Genomic DNA, 24,225 nt, shown 5'->3' with positions numbered 1-24,225 from the left:
AATTTAGCTATAGAACTACTACACCAGTGTATATATAGATTGCATGAAGCTTTTAAGCCTATCCTATGGCAAATAGAAAAAAAATGGTGAACTGTACTACACTACAAAATTGAAAACACTGTTGTGAGTTATTAATCTGTTAGATAGGTTAGAATAAGACAATTAAAGTTTTCAACTACGGTTGTCATTGTTAATTTAAAATGTTAGAGAACCTTCCTTCTTTGTTTCGGCTTTCAAAACAGTTGAATTGTACAAGCCTCAAAATTTGCAACGTATTTAATGTCACACTTTTAAATAGAACAAACATTGTTTCATCAGTATTGGTACCTGCAAGGGTAAGTTTAATTGGTCGATACAGATTCTAAGGACACGCACTAAAACGATCTAAAATATTCCTGACTATATAAACTGTCATTATTACTATGGATTTTAGTGAGGAAAAAGTTCTGATTATGAATAATATAGTAACTCCATTAATATAATAGTAAATTCCACCTAATACTCATTAAGGCTAAAGTATAAGGGCCACCAACACAATCTGATGATGATTATCAAATGTGTGGAATCATCATATTCATGACTGTCTATTCAAAGGACAAAAAATCAAAGTGTCTGACCAAATTATGTAATATCCTAGATATTCCATAGAACAATATGGTTTGGCTAGTTTTCAATATTAGAAATTAATGTATAAATATTAATATAATTTACAAATTATTATGCATCTGAAGAAGACCATATTTGCTCCTCTCACAGTTACATTGGTTTCTTTCCCAAAAATTTCACATGTTTTTTTGTATACTAGTCGAACATGTTGAAGCCACGAAAAACGTGCCTTATCATCTTTAAAGCTATATTGTGTAGTTTTCTAAAATTAACTGCCATTTTTAATAATAAAATGTTACTTAAGTAAAATTTAAATATATTATGTGTATTATTTGAAAGTGTTTACAGCCGTTGATATAGATTATTTGGTAATTATCATATTAACCGCCGGGGCGGAAAAATACGAGTTTTGCGTTCTTAACTTATTGGAATCGTCCTATATAAAAAAAAGTATAAGGTTTGATGGGGTGGAAATGAGAAATAACGAAGTTCTAGAAAATAAAAAATTAAATAACTTTCCAGTAATATCTCCATGTTCTACATCCACGTCTAGCGTCACGTGACCTTTTGTGGCCAATGATTGAACCTCGTGATGACGTCATCGGTTGCGCCGCCATCTTTGCAAACGTAAATGAGAAATTACAGAAATGAGCAGAATTTTGTTCAAAATTAATAATGTTTTTCTTAATTTCGAGAAAAAAATTAATTACGAGTGCCTCCGGCCATCAGCGCGGGCTTCGGCAGCACCTTCGGTGCTGCCCTGCGCTGATGTCAATAAAAGAAAAACATCCCTCGAGATAGTACCTATCAGTAAAATATAAAATTCTAGAGGGGCTGATCAAAAATATAAATTGAAATGTAATGCAAAGGCAATTATGTAAAGTTTAAAAACTAAATAAATCATGAAAAACTCAAATATATAGATGGATATTAACAGAGAACACTTACCATTAGTGTGTTGGCGGATATAGCTAAACAGCAGCAACAAAAAAGTGGTCTATCACAACGAAACGACACAGTCTCCCGGTTTAAAAAACACCACTCGACCGCACGACGAACAAATACACTCATTTTTAAAAATGCCCTGTTCTATTAAAAAAGAGATAATTTCGTTTCGGTCAAAACGTAAGCTCTTTACGTGCCCTACGAAACACTCCGACACACACAATTCACTAGGGTTGGTTGAACTAGTGGATGGTTGATTCATCATTGTAAACTCACTCACTCAATCCGACCTACTGAACACGATATCTTGTGTAGAACTGACCTATGCCCCGGACAACTCAGATAACAGGTATGCTATCAGGCTGCTATCAGTCCCGGCCGCAGATAATATTCAAGTAAACAGATTATCCAGACACAGCACACAAACTGAACATTAAAACATTAGAAACTTTACCACTTATCAATATACCCCCTAAAATCATGTTATTTGTCATTTGCACCCCCTAGTACTATATATATTTTTTGTTCAGGAGGGTGAGCAGAATACGTTGGTAACGTCAAATTCGTGATTTGCCGCCCCGGCGTTTAATCTTACTGGTACCGATTATTTCAGTTAATTGTTCAAAATAATTAATCAGTATCAATTAATTATATCAATGGTTATGATTAAGTAATATCGTTTGCCAATTTCGATATAAAAACCGGGTCCGCTTATCGTACCCTACCCAAGTAGGGTAGTGTATGATAAGCGGAGCTGGTTTTTTATATCGAAGAATGTAAATCATCGATCCCTAATATTCGCATCTCAAATCCTAGACTATCAATCGATATAAAAGTATCTATAATCCTCAATAACAATCATATGTTTTAAATTAAAATATGGATTTGATATTTACAGTGATGAAACGAATTATTATAAGAAAAGTTAGGAAAACTGAAGACGACCATATTTACTCCTCTTACAGTTACAGATGTTTCTTTCCCACAAATTTCACATAGTGGATTTTTCGGTATGATTCCAACATGTTGAAGCCACGTAAAACTTTTCATCATCTTTCAAAGCAATGTCATTTAGTTTTCTAAAATTGACTACCATTTTTAATAATCAAATGTTCCTTATATGTAAGATTGAAATATTACCTTACGTGTATTATTTGAAAGTGTTTACAGCTGTTGATATAGATTATTTAAGTTATTTGTTCAAAATAATTAATCAGTATCGATTGATTATATCGGTGGTTATGATTAAATAATATCGTTTGCCAATTTCGATATAAAAAACCGGGTCCGCTTATTGTACTATTACAAAATGTGAAGTTGGTTTCGATCTAGTGAGTTTTCAGTAAATAATTATATTGATTACAAGTTGAAAACCAAAAAGATGCCATTATAATCTTTTCTTGTCTTGATAGTATACTACTTAATACAAATTGTGTTCATTTATTCCAAATGTTCGGGCAATTTCTGTTTTAGACAACCATGGTGGTGAAGAGAAGGTACCCACCTGGTCTTTACAGAGAAGGCAACAGACCAAGATTAAGTAGAAAAACTTTCTTTTATGAATTGGTAGAAGACACTGATTATAGACCAGATCCCCTAGTCGATGTTGTATTGAAAACAAACGTTCCAGGTAAGCCTAATTTTTTTGTATTCTGCATAAGTTACTTTCATAGTACCATGATCATCAGAAATAACACCTAGATATTATATAGTATGCACTCATGTAGTTATATTGCAATAGATGTTGTATTACGTATAGTTGACCCTTTTAATGCCAATGTCTGTATACACGGACGTTTGAAAAACTAAAGAGAAATGCAACAGAAGATAGTAAAGAGAAGTACATACGGAAGTCGCGAAAACTACCGAATAATGCTAAAGTCCGTATAAATGGACATTTGTGGGAAAAATTTTAGAGATAATTTTTTTTACATTTATACATTTATTGGTTTATAAAATATCAGAATGAACCAAGTTACAAGATAAAACAGTTTCAAGCAATATTGTAACTTAAATCAGCTGTTTGGCCACAATAGATATGACGGAGTTATTGAGTCGGCCATAGTTACGTCGGCTTAACGTTCATTTCTAACCTCCGTGTTGCTGATTTGTAGAGTTGGGGGGAACTGTCTGTTTTGCAGAACGGTTCCAGACGGGATGGTTATGCAGCAAGAACCATTCTATTAAACGGTTCTATAGAACTGTCTGAGAAGTTTAGTTCTGGTTGTACATTACAGGTTTGGTTGTTTGAAACGGTTTTATGTTTATGAGGATGTTAAATATAACTATGGGAACCATCTGCTGCAACCTCTTACCAATATTTCTTGGTGGATCAATGTTATTTTAAATAAAAGGAAAGGTAGTAGTGGGACTGACCGACATAAGCTTATACTTCTTATAACGGCTGTGAATATAAATCTCGGGAACTTAAACTGAATAATGTCACAAATCTATTAAACTTAAAACACAACAAATAAACAACTGTAGCCTAATTTGTTTTTACAGAATCCACCAAGGATATGTTGCGAAAGCATGTACAATAAACGAAACAACCGTAACGGTCCGGCAGTAATAGTTAGTTGAAACATTGAAACTGTTGAGTTGAGTTGAGAAATGTAAAGAACCGTTAGAAAACTAGGAGAAAAAAACTAGTTGCTATACAGTGCTGCTGGAATGTGCAGCAGAAAAATTGTGAATCATAGTAGTTGCCAGTTGGGATGCAATGGTTTGGTTACTTTACTTGAAACTGCGGAACGAAACTGCTAGTTCTTGAGAAATGGTTCTGGAACAGAGTAGTTACCGGCACTTAACGGTTCCAATAGAACGGTTCAGTTCTTCTTACCCATCACTACTGATTTGTGTTCTTATTTGCACAGTGTTTATTTGTTGATTCTTCAACCAAAATAGTTTAATAACATGATTTATTAAGTAAAATAGTTAAATAATGTGATTTAGTAAATGAATAAGTGAAAATGAAACGATCGCGCTCATTCCTAAGCGAGAATACAGTTTGCGCTGAGTTAGAGTTAGATAATTTGAGTGATGAGTTCGCTGAAAGCTCAGTTATCGATGACACTGATGAAGGTCCATGTTATAAACCTAATTCTATGGTTTCCACTTTAACAGGTAGACCTAATCAGAATAGATCAAGACCAATGTTGTTTGATTCTGCAAGCAGCAGTGACGAAGATAATAGTAGTCTAATTACCCAACCTAATAGAGCTAAGCCTAGAGTAAATTAGGATAGGCTTGAAGACTATAATTTTGATGAAGAGGAAGAAACTGATATTAGTAGGCCTGTATGACAAGCCGTAAGAAAATTTGTATGCCTTTATTTTAGGTCATAGAATTATGGGTGGTGTCTCATTTTAAAGATCGTATTAAAACTTATTTAAATGATTTTTCTGGTTGTGTGATGTTGAACTTTGGTTATTGTTGGAGTTGTATTTATATTTCTGATTTATTAGTATGATATGTAATGTGTTATAGCTGAATAGCCTTCTTTCTACAAAGTGCCTTGGTACAGTATCAGTTGATAGCATAAGAATTAACTTATTTCAGTTCCTGGGCTCTCTGTAACTCTTAATAATTTAAATTTATCTTTGCTTAAAATATTTTAAAGTTTAACTTTCATACTTTAACTTTAATTTTTATGTGTTAACTAACTTTAATAACATAATTGGTAGGTTGAAGTTTATAAAAGTGTTCATAATTTATTATTATATTAGTTAATTAGTTACCATATACTATATATTTTTGACTTGGCATGTTTCTATGCGAACTGCTGTGATTTTGACTTTGTAAATGATTGTAAACTACTAATTAATATGACAAAAATATATTATTATTATTTATTACTTAACTTGTGCAGGTGTAGGAAATGATGGAGACATTATTAATTTAAAAAGGACAACTGCTTATTATAAACTTATTCTGCCAGGCTTGGCAGATTATACAACACCAGAATCATTGGAATATTCGAGTCAACTAAAGAAAGATGTATCTGTACAGGAAAAACAAGTATCTCCATCTGTTGAATATGTAAGTATTTTTCCCATAGGCCTAACCTTTTCTAATTGAACTCTACTTCTAAATGCTAACTCTCTTTTCTGTCCACTGTATAATTATGTAGAGCTTAACAATTGATTTAGTGTAGCTTTTATTGTTTCTTGTAAGGACTATGATCAAGATCTTTTATAAAAAACCTTCATCTTCATAAAAGTAAACTAAATTTCAAAAAAATGTATTTTCAGTATAAGTAATGAAAGCTATTCAAACTTAAATTACCAACAAAACATTTCATTTGGAAGAAAAGCAGATTTTCTATATTATAAAATATGTTTATTCTAGTAATTTAACATTTTTATTTTTTAGCTAAGCTTAATTATTATTAATGAAACTGACCTTTTCATGAAAATTATGAATAAAGAAAATCAACAGAAATGTACAATAACAATGGAAATTTGTTCTATACATTATATAAAACTGAAAATATTTGAAATAAAACAATATACATAAATATTTTGATTTTTACTCGTCACTCTCATAAAAACAGTGCACGAGCCTCTTACTAGTGTGGTTACAATGAGCAATCTTAATTTTTATTCAATGTTTATAATATTTTTGTAAGTTGTAATAAATTATAAAACTAAAGAGACAAAGCCATTATAATCAGTATATCTTTCCAGTTTATCTTTTATTTTATATATAATAACATGTATTTAGTAGTGAACAAATAAGTGAAGAATGCGTTCTGCAAAACCCTTATTTTAGAAGCTCTGTTGTGCGTATTTTGTCACGTGGGAAACGTTTTTAAAGAGCCCATTACAGGCATTTTGCCAAGTCTAGGGTTCGAATTTGAATTTCTTGATTACAAAATATAACAAACCTCACCAAGTCAATATGACCTATCAGTGAGGATAGAGAGTTCAAGAAAAGTTTATAGTACGCGCGCTGAAGGTTTGGCTCCGAGTCAACCGAGCGGACTACGGGTAGATTGCCTGATATAACAACTGTTCTGCAGACATCCGCCAATGTTTGGCCCGCTGCAGTCTGAATATTTATTGTCCCTGTTCTCCCTCACAGTCGAGTATTCACTGTTGTTAGAAGTGGACAAGTGGTTTAAGTGCGTTATACACAATTCATTAGTTTAGTTAGTAGTGAGGTTAGTGAATTTTGGTAGTTGTAGGCCATTACAAATTATTTAAAATTATCCTTGCTATTAAGGTTATATTACAAGTTTTAGTAGTTTTGTTTTGATTCATCATCTCAGTCAGTATAATGGCCCGATACGTTTTCAAAGTGGCTCGAGGAAAAACTACGAGAAGCCAGGCTCGAGAAATTTATGGAGGGTTAGTGAGTTCATGGCAAATGAGTCGAAACTATCTAATGATGAACGAACCCCTATAAATAAATGTTTAGAAAGAACTGCCGCGGCTTGTGGTGTTTCAAAGATACTGATTAAGGAGATTCACCGTGAAAAAAAAATTATGGATTCTTCCACTGAAGGGGAGTGTTCGTTCACTACCCCTAAAAAATACAAAAGAAAATAGTAGAACTAGACGATTTTGAAAAATGTGTTATTCGAAGAACCGTCCATGAATTTTATAAAACTGATAGTTGCCTGCCAACTCTTCAATTGTTAAAAAACAAGCTGAATGAAAAATTAACTATGAAGGGGGTTTAACTAGCCTCAGAAAAATATTAGCATTATTAGGATTTCGGTGGAAAAAATTGAAAATAATAGGCAAATTTTGATTGAAGCTAGTGACATAAGAATGAAGCGTATAAACTATTTACGAAGTATAAAACAAGCGCGAGCAGAGAACTCTCCTATTGTTTACATTGATGAATCGTATATATTATCATCTCATGTGACTGAAAAGGGATGGAGTGACGTCAGTCTTCAAGATTTTAAAAAGAAAATAAGTAAAGGCGAGAGGGCCATAATACTGCACGCAGGGGGTGAAATGGGGTTTATTCCTGGAGCTTGCTTAATCTGGAAAGCGGGAACGAGCGAAGGAGATTATCATGATCAGATGAACCATGCGAACTTCATGACATGGACAAGAACTGAGCTCATTCCTAAATCTAAATCCGATTGAGAATATTTGGGGAATAATAAAAAATTATGTAGGTCAAAAATACGTTGTAAATAACATTAAAAATACCATAGCGTTATGCAAAGAGAAGATAGACTCAATAATAAAAGAAGACTGGGGAAAGGTGTGTAAGAAAGTTGTAAAATTTGAAGATGAATATTATGAAAAGGAACATTTAATTGATGACACAACAGAGAGATTTATTATTAGTTTGAATGACTCATCTGACGGCAGCAACAGTAAACAGGATGCCAGCGAAGAATCGGAAACGGGTGGTGAGGAGGGAAATAACTCGCAATTGGCAACTCTATTATATGTAAGAACAGCTTTGTAAACAAAGTAAAATCTAGGGAAAATACTGTTCACCACGCCGATTTTAAAATAACGGATTCTACATTTATGCGTTGAGAATTTAAATTCTTAATTTGTATTGTTAGACGTTTAGTAATTTTACGATTTTTAATCACTAATAGATTTATTTCTTATCTGTCAGAAAGTCAATTAATATACAATGTATTGCTAAGGTAGTATTCGAATTTTGAATTGAATGCTACAATGTAATACGGTTTAATCCATATATAACCAATGCCTCTATGTATAGTGTATTCGTAGAAATGCTAAAATATAATTTATTGTCATGCCACATAATTAATAATTAAGTTTATCATAAACAGGATTCTTTATACAACAGTGTTTCGTATTAATTCATCTGTCATAACATTAGTTTATAAACAATACACCCCAAAACACTTTCTATTCGAATATAATACAATGAAATTCAACACAATTTCATTCAAGTTTAAAACTTTTAGTTTATGGCCTAAAGTGTTTTTGTTTTTTTTTTTTTCAGAAATAAACTATTGCATAGTGATTCAATGTTAAACATTTCAAATGGTATTGCTGTGTTGCATTTACGTGAATGAGCCATAAACTGTAGGGCAGCGGTGTTGGTGATACATTCCACTTCAGACTAAGTTACGGCTAACCTAAACTATGCATCTGAAAAAAGTTAAATCTAAAATTAACTTCAGTTCAGTCAGAGAAACTTTCCCGCTGGTGAAAATTTCCTGACCAAATAATAAAAAAAATCTTTACATACAAACTTTTTTGTATCACAATTTTGGCACAGTTAATTTTAAAATATATTTTATTGAAGAAAAGTAATAAGACATTGAAACCTAATACATCCATTAGCATTGGCATAAACAGGAAAATAGATCTGCGAAGTTCAGAATTTTATTTGTACAGGAAGTTGGTCTAACCATAAGTTGATTGTCGAGCGAGAATTAAACGTTGCCATCCGTGACGGATTATTGGAGAGTCAATGTTTTTATTTGGTTAGTAGGGCAACGACAGGGCCGAACCTTCAGCGCGTGTACTGTACATTTATAATTTCATTAATATTATGCTTTACTGTGATCGAGTGATTACAACATTTGAGTGGCCGTGGTGCAAACATTCCTAATATAAGAATGAATAGTAGTTAATAAATATAAGGAAATCACTTATAAAGATTAAATAAATATTCAACAACAACTGAGTTTACCCAAAAAATAAGTAACACAATACAGACTGAGATATCAATAATAATACACTTTAAATTGAATAGCAACAATGGAAAGAAAAATAGTAGAAGTAACAAATAACAAACTATAGACTATTATGCCATTCAAATGAAAGACCATTAATAATTAACTTTTTGTCATAGCCCCACTGAGTTAGATTTTTAAAATCTTCATTTAAATGCTCTGATGCTAGGTCCAGGTATCTATTTCTACATATAATAACTATATCATCGGTATATGCTAATATTGTACAATTCTTTATGAGTTCAAATATATCATTTATGTATGTTAAAAAAAAAAAATATTTGTACAAGTAACATTCCTTGAGCTACTCCTTAATGTTCCTGATATTACTAAATTTATGATCTACTTTAACGAGAAATTTTGTTTGCTAAATAAGATTCAAACGAACATAAGTAACTATTTAATCCCAATTTTGTCATGTGAGTTCAGTAATTCTTTATGGTCAGTTGTGTCAAAGGCTTTGCTAAAATCTATAAATAATAAAAGTGCATGATTTCTATTATGCAAACATTAATTAATTTTATTTGCAAATGACTGTAATGCGCTTTCAGTTATTTACTTTTTTTAAAATACTAATTGTTTGACATTCAGAATTTTGTTTTCCTTTAAGTGTTTGTTTAGATAACCTGGAATATAATGTTCCATGATTTTTTCAATTGTTGGTAAAAATAGTAATTTGTAACAGGTCAATATTATGCAGTTCAAATTTTGAAAAGTTCATGGCAAATCAGGAGGGGCGGATACAGTCAAATCAACTCTAGTAATATAGTTTTGTTATTGACTGTGATGCCGAATCATATGTGAAGGTTAAAATAATTATTAGAGAAAAGATAAATTAAATTTATATTGGAATAGATTCAAATGATTAAATTGTAACAGTTACAAAAGAAATTTATGTTTTATAAACAGTATTAAAAAAATATTAAAATTTGAGTGTAGTAGTTTGGGTCCGAGACTAAAAGTAAGGGAGCCATTTCCGTCGACCCCGAATCCTCTCCAAGCTTTTTCTCTTTCTTTACTTGGTGTTGATGGCAGTAGGAGCTGTTATGATACTGTGATGATAAAATAATGGTTTAATTCGTTTTAAAATTTATTTCTGTGATCTAAAAGTGAAGTAATTTATAGTTATTGAAATGTATAGTAGAAATATTCTTGTGAAACTAGTTATGTAAAGTAGTTAAAAACCCACATAACTAGTAGTTATGTAAGTAGTTAATAACCCTGCATATAAATTATAAATATAAAAAAGTTAATGCATTGTAACTAAAGCGATTTAATACCTAAAATGTTTACTCTCAAATAGGTTATTACAACGAAGTTTTATCTTTAGTTTTCTTTTACTTAAAAATACAATTTCTTTTTTATAATACTCTTTTTTATATTTTTTAACTGTAACGACACTCTTTTTGAGAACTCTATGTCTGAATTAACTCATTTAGTGCCGGAGCATAATAAAAAAGTTTGACTGAATAATGCCACATATTTCTCTCAAGGTTCTGCTGAAAAATTCTAAGCCTATTTCAGCGATTTTGTAACACTTTACTAAAACATCCCTAATATAAAAACCGTTTTAGATAGGCTCTTATTTTTTTTTTTAAGTTTTCTTTACATATAAATTGTTTAGTTTAAAACATGTATATACTGCTAATTTATTATATAAAACAACACTCAAATGGTACTTGAGTACTGTAAATGTTTGAAAAATGTTTGAATATTTTTCCAGTTTCGTATGAAAAATAAAACTAGAAAAATATATTTCCTCAAAACAACTGATACTACTATGTACAACAACTAAAATTGTACTTATTCACCAAAAATTATTCTATTCACAAAAATGTAGAGATAATACTAAGATATATGTAAACCTACATTTTCAATTTTTCTCATAGGCCTAATCTAAACTCATGAGATTCCTAAACACAGTTTATAAAATACACGGGCTATTACTGAGTTCCAAATAGTTAAACACTTGAATTGTAAAAATAATATTTAAAATAAAACTGTGAAGTACAATGGAAAGTAATGAACAAATCTGACATTTAAATGTAGTTTAATTTTAAAAATTTCAAATGTTACTTACAGTATATATTTTTTCAGTTTCATATGAAAAATAGCCCTTTGAAAAAGTTATTCCACTATAAAACATAAATGTCAGTTGAAAGAGAAAATGAAACTAAATACAAATATGGTTAGTATTTTTTAAACTTTAAAAGTTGTGTTGTTTTTTTAGAAAGCTAGATTTTTACTCTTTTGTGTTTTACATTAAATTTTAAACTAAACATCTAAATAATTTTAGAAAATTGCTATAAATATATTTTCTTTTATTTTGGTTAATTCTGATTGTTTATATACCAACAAATTTATAATACATAAAAATAATTTGGTGGTAGAATTTTTACCATAAACGTATATAAGGATGTTGGCATTCTACATAGTTTTTTAAACGTCTGTGTAAACGGATGTTGGCATTAAAAGGGTTGAGTAATATTGCAAGCAGAGTGATCTATACAGAAAAAGCATAAAGATTCTTTCTTAATGTAAAGAAATAAAAGTTTTCGAGATATTCAATAGGAAAAAAAAAATTGTATACAAGTGTAAAGGAATATAAAAAGCAATTGAGAAGAAGGTGTTAGTTAAAATCTCTTTCTCAGAATATGAAAATAAAGGCAAAGAATTGAAGAAGAAAATTTTGACTACCAATTTGAGCCCAACATTAAGGAAAATTTTAAATTCGTGATATGTTAGTTTTGAGTTGATTGACCATCGACCAAGTCTGTCATATCCAAAATGCATTCATTAGAAAAGTCTAGGTATGATTTAATGAATGTCATCAAAATTGAGACAGTTTGTACAAAAGCCCTGGAAGAAATAAATCTTCTTAATACTAAGGTACAAATTATTGGTGTGATGGCTTCAACTGTTGAACCAATTCTAACAGCAGGTCAACTTCGGTAACCCAACAATTTTTATTTATAGATTATTAAGACAGAGGGAGTAAATTGTAAGGATAGTAAATACATTAATTCGTTTCATCTTTATCAGCTAGTAAATATTTGTTGTTTATCCTGTAAAAGTTAATACGTGCAAAAAGTGCTCAAAAACGACTTGTGGCTTTCTTGTAAATAAATCGTCTTGCTGCAATTATTGTATGCGTACAGGAGAAGTGAACAATCTCTTTACAAACATGAAGAAAGTGACATCAGTATCTAAAACTTTGAATGGTGCATTTATTTGATTAAGTAAATCTGTGAAAAGTCATATTGTTTGTTCAAAAAAGTTTATAAAAGTTAAGAACCTCATTAAAATGTAAAATACTCAAACTTTTAAAAAGAAGTTAGTGGAGTGGTTGCTGAAGAACCAATTTTATTCTTTGAATTACTTTATTACATGGCAAGATATATTTTTTTTACAGTAAGGTAACTTTTAACTTACAGAGTAATTTTTAAATGTAAACGTTTTAAATTAAGGAACTAATTTAACATTGTAATTGTTTTATTTATTGTTATCTTGTTATTTATTTTCAAAACTTTATGAAACTTGTTATTTTTTATTATTATTTAATTTTTAGTATGCTGTATGCTAAAAATATATAACTTGTAACATTTTCTGTTAGGCTATTTAATAATAAATATTTATGTAATATCTTTTACACAACTGTTAAAATAGGCCTATTTAAATTTCTGTAACCCAAACTAGGCTTAATACTAGTTTTCGGACCAAAATGGTTTGTGAATCTGGCAATACTTTTGGTAGAATTTTTGACATTGTCACTGCATGTAATTGCCTTATGACAATAAAGATATCATTTTTATATCAAAGATCAATTTTTATGTCAAAGATATCATTTTTTTTTTTAATTTAAAAAATATTTATAATTTATTATGATTTTTGTTTTTTATATGTAAAGTACAAGTAAGGCTTGATTTTTTTTTCTTTTTTTATTATGTATGTATGTTTGTATGTATATATGTTAATTTACGTGTTATTACTTTATATTGTGTTTTACGTTGCACTCGGTTTTGAATAGCATAAAGAAAAAAAAGCATGTAATAAACCATTAATGATTTTAAATAGAAAACATTATCAACACTTCTACATGGGAAAATAACTTTTATTTTTCTTTTTCATTTATGTTAGCGCAAATCTTCTTTATTTTGTTAGTATATTTTTATTTCGACTACCGTAATTAATTATATAAATTTATAAACCTTTAGTTTTATACAGCATTTTATTATTGTATTCCATTGTTATAACTATTTTATTATTGCACCCTTATTTTATTTTATTTTTGCCCAAGGAGCCGTACAGCACGTAACTGTGTTTTGGCTCAGGTAAAAATAGTTAGGAGCATTATTGAGTGGATGAGTGTGTGTGTGGGTATGTCAGTGCCGCGGCCGCGGGCGTGTCACGCCACCGTGGACTGTGGACCCAGGATAGCGGGTCCGCACAGCTGTCGCCGCGCCGACCGACAGGTTCCCCTCCCCTCCCCGCCTCATCCCTCCACAGTTGATATCTTATCTAGCTCTATTGTGTTTATTTTGTAAATATACCTAAGGCTCAAGTTAGATTCGTAAAATACAGAGACTTTAAAAATATGGATGAGGCTGCGTTTATGTCTGATATTTTGATGATTTCATGGCAAAACCTTGAATCTGTAGATGATATGGTGGATGATTTTAATAAAACCATCATGGGTGTTATGACAAACATGCACCTATAGTGACAAAGCGTATTAGTAAAAGGCGTCCAGTGCCCTGGATGACAAACGAAATTCTCAGTCTGATGGCACATCGCGACAGTCTGTACAGGAGAGCGAGGCGCTCCCAAGATCTTATACTTATGGACCAGTACCGTGAACTTAGGAATAGGTTTAAGCAGCTTCTACGCAATTCCAGACTGAGATACACGCGAAGTCTTTTTGAGAATAGAAAACAGTCGTCAAGCGACTTATGGCGAAAGATTAAAAGCCTTGGGGTGGGAAAGCAACGTGAATCACATCAGGTCCATATCCCATTGAATGAATTAAATACCTTTTTCACTTCTTGTAGTCCAACTATCAACCAAGGTCAAGTGAATGACTACTTAACCTATCTTCATAACTTACCTGATCACAGGCGAAATTATCCTGAGTTTACTTTTAAGCCAGTGATACAGGGTGACGTGTTGAGGGCTATACGCCGTATCCGCAGCAATGCTGTGGGGTATGACAGTATTCCAATACGCCTCATTAAAAATATCCTCTTTGCTGTCCTCCCTATTATTACTTTAATCTTGAACACGTCACTAAGAAGCTGTGTTTTCCCTTTTCAATGGAAGTCTGCCCTTGTCCTCCCCCTCAACAAGATCTCAGCTCCAGTGTCATGCTCGGATTACAGGCCGATAAGTATTCTACCTGCACTATCTAAAGGCCTTGAGAGAATTGTGCACTGTCAAATTACTGAATATCTGACTAACTATAACATATTAAGTGACTACCAATCTGGTTTTCGCACAAACCACAGTACTGAAACTGCACTGCTAAAGGTAACTGATGACATACGACTCGCCATGGACCATAGACAGGGCACAATTCTTACTCTCTTTGATTTTTCTAAAGTTTTCGACAGCGTAAACCACAAGTTACTGTTAGCTAAATTAAGGGTAGTAGGGTTTTCTGATCATGTTCTTAATTGGCTGAGATCATATCTGTCAGAAAGAAGGCAGTGTGTCAAGGTTGCTGACATGACTTCGGACTGGGGGTGTGTTACTTGTGGGGTGCCTCAGGGTTCTATCCTGGGTCCCCTACTCTTTGTACTGTATGCTGTATGTAAATGACATTCACAGAGTTCTCAAATACTGCAGGTATCACATGTACGCTGATGACCTACAAATCTACTTGCACTTTGACGTTAACTCCATCAATGACTGCATCAACAGGATCAATGACGACATTAAAAATATTGTTTTATGGTGTGGAAACCATGGGCTTACACTAAACCATGCAAAAACCAAACCAATACTTATATGCCACACACGTTTACGGAACTTTCTGGACCCGAACAGTATTGAATCCTTAATTATTGACGGAACTACTCTACCATACACGAAACAGTGAAAAATCTTAGTTTGACATTTAACTCGAATTTGACTTGGACGGAAGCGGTGAGGGATATATGTAAAAAAGTCTTTGCATCTGTCCACTCACTGAAACGCTTACAAAGATTTCTACCTGAACGGATCAAACTACTGTTGACAAATTCACTAGTACTTCCACACTTCAATTACTGCAACTCTGTGATGAATGACATGACGGTAGCACTTAGTGAGAAGCTGCAAAGGACTGAAAACTACTGTTTACGTTACATTTATGATGTGAGACGAGACCAACACATTACACCGTACTATATTCAGGGAAATATTTTGAAATTAAAAGAACAACGGTCAATCAAAATACTAAATTTAGTTAATTCAATTTTACAATCTGGATTTCCAAAATATTTTTCAAACTATTTCCAATTTATATCTCATGATAGTGTAAGAAGCACTCGCTCTGGTTCTCGTACCTTAAGAATGCCCCAACACAGGACTGTAGTATTTGATAGATCTTTTAAGTGATGGGTTGTTGTCTGTGGAACTCCCTCCCCCCAGAAATCACTTCCATTGAGGGAGATCGGCGGTTTGTGGCGGCACTGAGATGTTTGTACCATGAACGGTTGGTCGGGGCGGGTCCGTCCTAGGGGTCTGTGGTTGTCGTGCTGGCATTGTGTGTGAGGAGTGTGAGTGAGTCAAAACTGCATATATATTATTTATTTCAAAAATATTCTTATTATATATTTATAAATTATTGTTATTAGGTATTAATTATAGTTTTTGGTTCTTATTAAAAATGGAAGTTGTAATATTATTTTGTGTTATGATTGTATAATTATATTTTTATTTAGAAGTATCATACTTATAATTTTTTAGTGTTTAGATTAATGTTTAATTTAATGTATTTAGTACGGTAGATTAGTGTTAATATTAATTTGGTTAATATTTGTTAATAATTATTGATCAGACAGGTTAAGTGTAAGAAAGGGCCATGAGGCCCTAACTTTGCCTGTTTAAATAAACAAATTTTCATTTCATTTCAATAAAGAGATTTGATTTGAAACAAGCATTCAGGGTAAGCAGAACTATAACTATGTAATAGATAATCATGCAAGTGTGTTTTGTATTATATTGTTTGGTCTAACTTATATAAAATTCAAAGAAAAGAAAATTTAGTTGTAAATCTTCAAAACAGCATCACGGTGTAGTATTTAATTTAGTTTTATCTAATGTATGAGTTACAACTTGTATCAACCTTGATTAAAAAAAAACATAACTATAAATATTTATACAGAAAATAGTTTTGTCATGATTGTTTTTAAAATAGTGTTAATGAAATAAAAAATTATGCCACAATTAAATATTAAAAACATATTATTGAAAGACATTTTACTTTCAATTCATAAATTACTAAAGATAAAATTTTTTATGTAGTAACCAACAGTAAATATTTTCAGCTATCACGTTGGGTACAATGTTTTATCTTCAACTGTGGGGTGGCAACATCATGTTTGTGCACTCAACAAGCAGACTTTCATTGCATGCTCAGCCCCTATTCGCTCCTGGGGTATAAAGGCCCGCCACAAGCACTACGGCACGCAGACGGGTGGTGAATCTCTCCGTACCATTCTATGCTGTGTTACTAGTTAGTTAGTAGCCCTGCTATGATTGTTTTGATGTAAGGTCGTTACCGATGATCTAAAATTCTTATACACATTGTTAGACAGTTTCCAATGTGATTGCTCACAGGTCCATTTTAGTAACCGAGATTCAAGTAATGCTAGTTAGGACGGTTTTAAGATTTAACTGTTGATGTATCAGAAATTAATGTATATTAAAATGATAAAATAGGTCATGTTTATGTAAGTGGATTTGTAGTGCATGTTGTTTTAAAAACAAACTCGTGTGATAAATGCAAGGAGTATACTATATGCGTGTGTGTGTGTGTTTTTTGTTATATATATATATATTACAAATTAAAAAAAAAATTTTAATTATTTTTTAGTGACTAACTAACTTTGACATACTTCACCAAAGATATGACATTGTTTTTAACAAAAATGAAATGTTTATGTATGTATTTAAAATATTATGCTCAAAAATAAAATAATGGAAACTATTATAAGTAATGATTTTTATTGATTTGCTGTACATTTACTCAAACTTCTTGTTTCTTAGAAAATATGATTTTTTTAATTTACTGTACACAAAATAATTTGGTATTTTATTACTGCAAAAATAAAGTAGGTAATTATTATTTTACATATAATAAAATATACTGTGACATTGGAAAATAATTCAAATAACTTTTATCTTGATGTTTAAGTTCTTCCTCCTAGTACAAATGTGAATCGACAAACAGTTTTTGAGTACGAGAAATAATTATCTTTCACAATTCCATCACTATCACTGATATTAGAATTGCACTCATAATCACTATAATCATAATAACAAAGCAACAACAGAATTTTACACCAGTTATGAACCATCTGACAACTAAACAATAAAGAACACAGCTATGCTGGCTTCAAAGTGTACTGTTTTTTTTTTTTTTTTTTTTTTTTTTTTTTTTTTTTTTTTTTTTCAAAGTACAATGTACATGATTTGACCTCCTGGGATTTGAACCCGCGATCTCTCGGTTAGAGAGCCAAGACTATAACCATTAGTCTACAGAGGAGGACAATGTAGTAGCTGAAACACGAACACAATGATGAAACATTCCAATAAACAGGTGGTCAATTTAGTGCTGCTGGAAATATCAACAGGATAACCTAACCTAGTTTCTAGACTTTACATTTATTTTAAGATTGTTGTGTATGGAATATTGCCTATTATTATTGTATGTAGTAATATGTTTTAAGGTCTGTAGTTATGTATATAAATTGTAAACACAAATTATTCAACTTAAAATATATAAACATAATTTTTTAAAGACATTTTTATGCTTATGAACAGAAAAACTATATTATTCCAAATAAACAATTAAACAGTACCTTTAAACAACATAACCTTTATTTATACAGCACATTTGCATATTAAATATGCCATAGTAAACTTACACCAATTTTTAATATATTTTAGTTTTAAATCCAAAATTAATAGGAACAATTAAATACACTTAGATTCACTTAGATACTTAAATTCACAATTAAATACACTTAGATTTAGATTCACTTTCAAGGATATAGAAACTATTAATAATTTTTTTTAATAACACATAGATTTATTTGGTGAAAATAAGTATATCTATCTGTTGTGAGAAAGTTTTTAATCACACTTGATATTTATTTTGGAAGAATGAATTTCCAGCCTCCATAATATTGTACCTGGTGTTTCACAGTGTATGAAGTATCTACAGTTGAGGTGCATGTCAATAGTGATGAACAAGGAGACCGAGTGGACCATTGAGCCATGGCATGTGCGGGCTAGTTTCCGCAAAGCTGGAGTCCAGATATTGTCAGAGAGCAGCATAGAACTGCCCGCCAAGCCTATAAGAGGCCCAAACCTCGACCTTGAAGGCAAGGAATTCTATGTCACAGTCACCGTAAGTATTTATAGTCTTCCCCTACTAATTTTGTAATAGTTGCAGATAGAAAAAGGAAATGTGAAAAATGTTTCTGGATCAATAATGCCTACTTTTAGTATTAAAAATTTTAAAACATTTTTTTTTTTAATAGTGGACTCCCTAAACTCAAAAGTTTTAAACTGGTTCACATATTGTTGTATATTTTGAAATAAAAATGTCAATAATAGAGACAAAGTTAAAATTTTAAAGTCTTCTCTCCCACTTAATCTCTAAACACAAATAAAGAAAATAAATTATAATCATTCCTATTAAAAAATATCTGGCATGTAGAACTATGTATGTAGAAATTACGTTTAATAATAAATTACATAGTGGGTCCAACATAAACATTTTAATTTAAAATGCAGTATATACATTTTTAACTTATAACAATTCTCTTTAATACAAATAGACAATGGATAATATCCTATTCCTATCAGCTTTCATTCACCATTCACTCTGCAGTAACTTACATGCAGTTACGCCCAACTATGACCCCTCTCCCAATCGCCATCCGCCATCAGCCTACAAGTCCATTTGTTGTTCATTAGGTGAAAAGTGGTGGTAAATTTGAAAATCTTCAGAATATAGATGGAACTTTAAGTGTTGGATATAAGTAGTTATCAATGTAGAGTGAAAAGAGAAGTGGCCTAACTACAGAATGCTGGAGAGAGAAGATAAAAACAAAGATATTGGTTCAAACCAAATATGTTTAATTTTTATTCTCAAGATATTTTATATTAAAGATCAAATGAAAGCCATTTACAAAAATTCCTAAATTATATTAAAACACACAGAAATATAATTGCTATTGAATATTCAGTCTTCTACAACTTTATGCCTTTTATAAGCCTGCCTACTGTTAGTTGCAGGAATTAATCAGCATTCCACCACTGACATTGGGTCATTTATAAAAACATTTAAAATAATAGAGGTATTACAAAACTGTTGTTTTATAAAAGTTTAAGTATAGAAAATAAAAACATTTTCGTAATAGGCTAGGTTTACAAACCCCAAATAAATACAACACTTTTGGTACACTCTTTTGCATTTATTTTACATGAAAAATATTTAGACTTGTAATATAATCTGTATTGACTTACAAATAATGAGAAACAAGATAAAACTGAGCCATTCTAAACTGCTGTGAACATTGTGTTTATAATGTTCAGTTCATAAAAATAATCTGTTAATTTTTTTTAAACCAGCAGAATAAAGCAACAACATTTTGTAGTAATGACAAAGGGATAGTTTGATTTGCCCTCTATATAATAAATATTGCGACTGAGACATATGCCTTATTCTTATCTAAAACAGGTGGTAGTTAAGTGGGCAACGTTCAGTCAATAGACTAGAGAACAATTTGATGACTGGTCTCCTGAGTCCAAGAGTAGCTTCTCTCTTGTGGCCTGGTAATCACATCAGAGTGACATTGTTGTGGATAGCCAAGGGCTTAACCCTTTGACCTGCAAGTTTTAGCAATGGTTTTTCATGGTTTTTTAAACTCTTAAAAGCTATTATCATGGTAATTATTTAATAATAAACACCTTGTAAAATATAAAATAACACAAATCAAGTGATCTTTTTATAAAGACAAAAAATGCAAAACATGTGTTTTGGGACTGGTACATGTATACAAGCAGACACTAAAATAAGTCTGCCACAAGATTTGAGTATCATTTATTCTCTCACTGAATTCAGAAATTGTATTCAATTATGTGCTTGGTCAATGATACAGTCCATGACATAGAGAAAAGTCTTACAAGCCATTGAGCAATCAGCTCCAGAATCTTCAGTCACTCCAATTTTAAATCCTGAATCAGGTACAGCACATTAGAAAATTTACATTTTCTACCTTGGTGTTAAAGCTCTTCCACATGTCCCATCACTGTCAGACAAAAAGTCATAAATCAAACAAATTACATTTTTATCCTCAAACTGTAAAGTTATTTGTCAATGATATGATGATGCTTATGATACAACTTAATCTCACAAACATGCATGAATATCGCCATGGTGCCAACTTAACTGAAATGGAATGTTACTTACATTAAGCTACGAGGGCTGTTTTTTAAGTAAGGGCCGTTTTTTTTTTTTAAATAAACAACAATTATTTTTTTCAAAATACATTTATTTCCAGAATCTACATACTTTTTTTTATTTTTCTACATAGTTGCCTTGTTTGTTAAGGCACTTATCATATCTTAAAACTAAGTTTTGAAATCCCTCTTCAAAGAAATTTGCCGCCTGCTCTGACAACCAGGAGTTCACGGCCGTCTTGACTTCTTCGTCGTCATTGTAGCGCTTCCCGCCAAGATGATTTTTCAAGTACCGAAAAAGGTGGAAATCGCTCGGAGCAAGGTCGGGGCTGTACGGCGGATGATTCAAAACTTCCCAGCCAAAAGAGTCGATCATTTCCTGTGTCTGAGCAGCGGTGTGAGGCCTTGCTTTGTCGTGGAGGAGCAGAATTCCCTTTGTCAGCATGCCGCGTCTTTTGTTCTGAATGGCGCGTCGGAGACTGGCCAGGGTTGCGCAGTAGGCTTCTGAGTTAATCGTCATTCCTCGCGGCATAAAGTCCACTAGCAAAACACAGCGCCTGTCCCAGAACACAGTTGCCATAACTTTGCGCCGCGACAGCGTTTGCTTGGTTTTGACTTTGACTGGAGATGTTGTGTGCCGCCATTCCATGGACTGTTGCTTTGATTCAGGAGTGATATGGGATACCCATGTTTCATCTCCTGTGACAATTCGACTCAACATGTCATCTCCTTCCTCGTCGTAGCGGGTCAAGAAAGTCAAAGAACTGCTTAATCTCTTTTTTTTGTGATCCTCAGTGAGGAGTTTGGGTACCCATCTTGAGCACAATTTTTTAAAGTTTAGGTTTTCTGACACAATTTTGTACAGTACTGACCTGGACACTTGAGGAAATTCCATAGAGAGAGTGGTTATTGTGAACCGTCGGTCCTCATGAATGTTTGCGTCAACTGCAGTAACCAAATCTCCCGTGATCACAGATGGCCGGCCTGAGCGATCTTCATCGTGGACATTTTCGCGGCCATCTTTAAATTCTCGGACCCATTTCCGCACTTTACCTTCACTCATTGCCTTGGCACCGTACACCTCACAAAGCTGACGGTGAATGTCAGCAGCCGACATGTTTCTTGCAGTCAAAAATCGTATCACTGACCGAATCTCACACGCAGCGGGTGATTCGATAATCTTAAACATTTTAAAGATCCACAGTAATGCATACAGGTTAGCTACAGAGCTGCAACTGACATGAGGTTGTTCGCTAGGAATGCCGGGAGGCGGGGCGCACGCTCGTTACGGCAGGAACGCGAACTACTTCCGTGTACGGGAGAACGGCCCTTACTTAAAAAACAACCTTCGTATTACTGCTTATTTTTGTTTATAGAATTTTAAGATCATAAATAAAGTTGAAACCATTGACAAAAATTTAGTTAACCATCATATACTTGCTGACAAAATGTCATTATCTAATGACATCATGGTATGAATGCTTACAAAATTTAGCTGTCTATAGCTTATATTAAAAAATTTTCAATGGTTCGTCAATTATGTTGATAAGTGTATATTTTACACTAAAACAAATAAATACAAGAGTGAGCTCAATTTCGTTAGGTATATAATCACCAGAAAATGGGTTTAAATTCTGATCAAAAATAATTTTATTGACTTTTGGGAACTTTTTTACAGATCAACAAAAAACACAAAGTGAAGGTCCGTTGCTGTATCCACCATTGGAGCACTGCCATGACTGACAGATTGCCTTATGTCCAGGACTACTGGTTAACTCCTCTAGAGAAGGTTTTCCCTGAAGACAACGTCAAAGAAACTGAACCTTCGACCACACAATAATGTATAAGCCTTTTAGTAATAATATTGTATTAGTAAGATGTGTCGGAATTTCTTTACCCTTATCGTGTTTTCTATGGGGATCACAAAACAGCTTATTACAGCTCTCAACAAAATTAAAAATTAGGACATGGCTTCATAACAGAATGTGTGACCATAATAACAGAATTATGGCCATAAACTAAGTTATTGATCTGTCAACTCTGTAAGATGTAAGAAAATATACTTTTGTTATTCATTATTCCTCTTTCAATTTTAATCTCAAAGACAACTTAAAATAGAAAAAATATTGGATTTGATATACTATTCAATACATTGTATTTAGCAAACTGTCTTATGACTCCATTATATTTGTCAACTAACAAATTTTAACCAAATTGTTAATATAAAAAGTAGCTTTCTTGCGGAGATGTTTAACTGTCACAGAACATGGCAAATAATAATTGTTTTGATAAATAATATTTATAATTTTAAAATATTTAAATTTAAAAAAAGAGGTCTGCAGTATGCTTGGAAAGAACATTTTGAAGTTGTTTTTGAACACAATTGTTGTAGATTTAATACCTATTTTCAGCTACTGGAATATTGATTAGATGTATGCAAAGTAGTTATGCTCAAATTCAGAAGAATTTTTTTCTCTATTAGTTTCTTAATTTAAAAAATTAAAACTAATAAAATAGACCATTGTATGCATTTAGTTGTTAGCTCCTCTTGGTGCTTGGAACAATGTCCTAAGATTTGCGTAGAGTTTTGTTACAACCCGTATGATAGGCCTATAGATTATTGATTCACAACTCTGCCAAATTGCATGTTTACTATTCGGCCAGGTCTACTAGCTGTAAAATGATACCCATATGCAAGTTGCGGTTTGTAAAGTAGATCCACTATATACCTATTATTCCTTATTAGTCTGTAAAAGAAACAGCCCCTTGCTACTTGTATAGGAATGTAGTTGGGAAGTTATGAAGGAGCAGTTGGTGTTGTCACTGGAAACTTCTGATCTGGATTACCTGGGGTGTGCATGGGCTAGGTTCAGAATACGGTTGTAGAAGATTCTTGCTAACTTAGTCCAGACTGTACATCTAGGAGCCCTAACATCTTGCTACGGAGCAGAAGAACAGGACTGTCGTGCTTGGAGGATCACCAAGAACTGGTCAGACACGTGCGATGCCGGGACTGTTAGCATACTCCTCTTTAGGTTGTGTAGAGGTCATGATTATAATTCTGTGTATTGGTTAACTTGCTTTATGGTGCATCTGTTGGAGTCACAACCTAAGACAAAAATATCATATCCTGGCCTATCCATGGTTCCCCATTATTCCTGTTTTTACTTGTGACCTTTGAACCCTGGAATTACCTAGCCAATTGTAGGCTGAGCCATCTGCGGTGGTAATACTAATATTCTTGTGAGGAATTTTCCACCTGTGAAGGAATAATTTATTTTAAATTTAATACATCCCAATCAAATTAAAAC

At 32.3% G+C, this 24,225-nt stretch overlaps 1 protein-coding gene across 1 annotated transcript; it reads left to right on the top strand.

The window, feature by feature from the left end:
- Positions 1-99: 99 nt before the first annotated feature.
- On the top strand, positions 100-22,792 carry LOC124372247 (39S ribosomal protein L9, mitochondrial). The gene is made up of 5 exons (XM_046830625.1): positions 100-335; positions 3,025-3,181; positions 5,423-5,592; positions 18,651-18,854; positions 22,593-22,792. The coding sequence occupies exons 1-5, from the start codon at positions 201-203 to the stop codon at positions 22,752-22,754; spliced, it is 828 nt and encodes a 275-aa protein (XP_046686581.1). The 5' UTR covers positions 100-200; the 3' UTR covers positions 22,755-22,792.
- The last annotated feature ends 1,433 nt before the right edge of the window (positions 22,793-24,225 follow it).

This window comes from Homalodisca vitripennis, chromosome 1 (genome assembly GCF_021130785.1).
Source record: "Homalodisca vitripennis isolate AUS2020 chromosome 1, UT_GWSS_2.1, whole genome shotgun sequence".
Lineage (NCBI taxonomy): Eukaryota > Metazoa > Arthropoda > Insecta > Hemiptera > Cicadellidae > Homalodisca > Homalodisca vitripennis.
This window is presented reverse-complemented; position numbering and strand designations above follow the sequence as displayed.

Bases quoted from the DNA above. Each gene is read 5' to 3' on its own strand.
- LOC124372247 (XM_046830625.1), top strand. From the start codon at position 201: ATGTTAGAGAACCTTCCTTCTTTGTTTCGGCTTTCAAAACAGTTGAAT. The intron at 3,182-5,422 runs GTAAGCCTAATT...TAACTTGTGCAG, and splicing joins ATTGAAAACAAACGTTCCAG to GTGTAGGAAATGATGGAGAC. The intron at 5,593-18,650 runs GTAAGTATTTTT...GGTGTTTCACAG, and splicing joins TATCTCCATCTGTTGAATAT to TGTATGAAGTATCTACAGTT.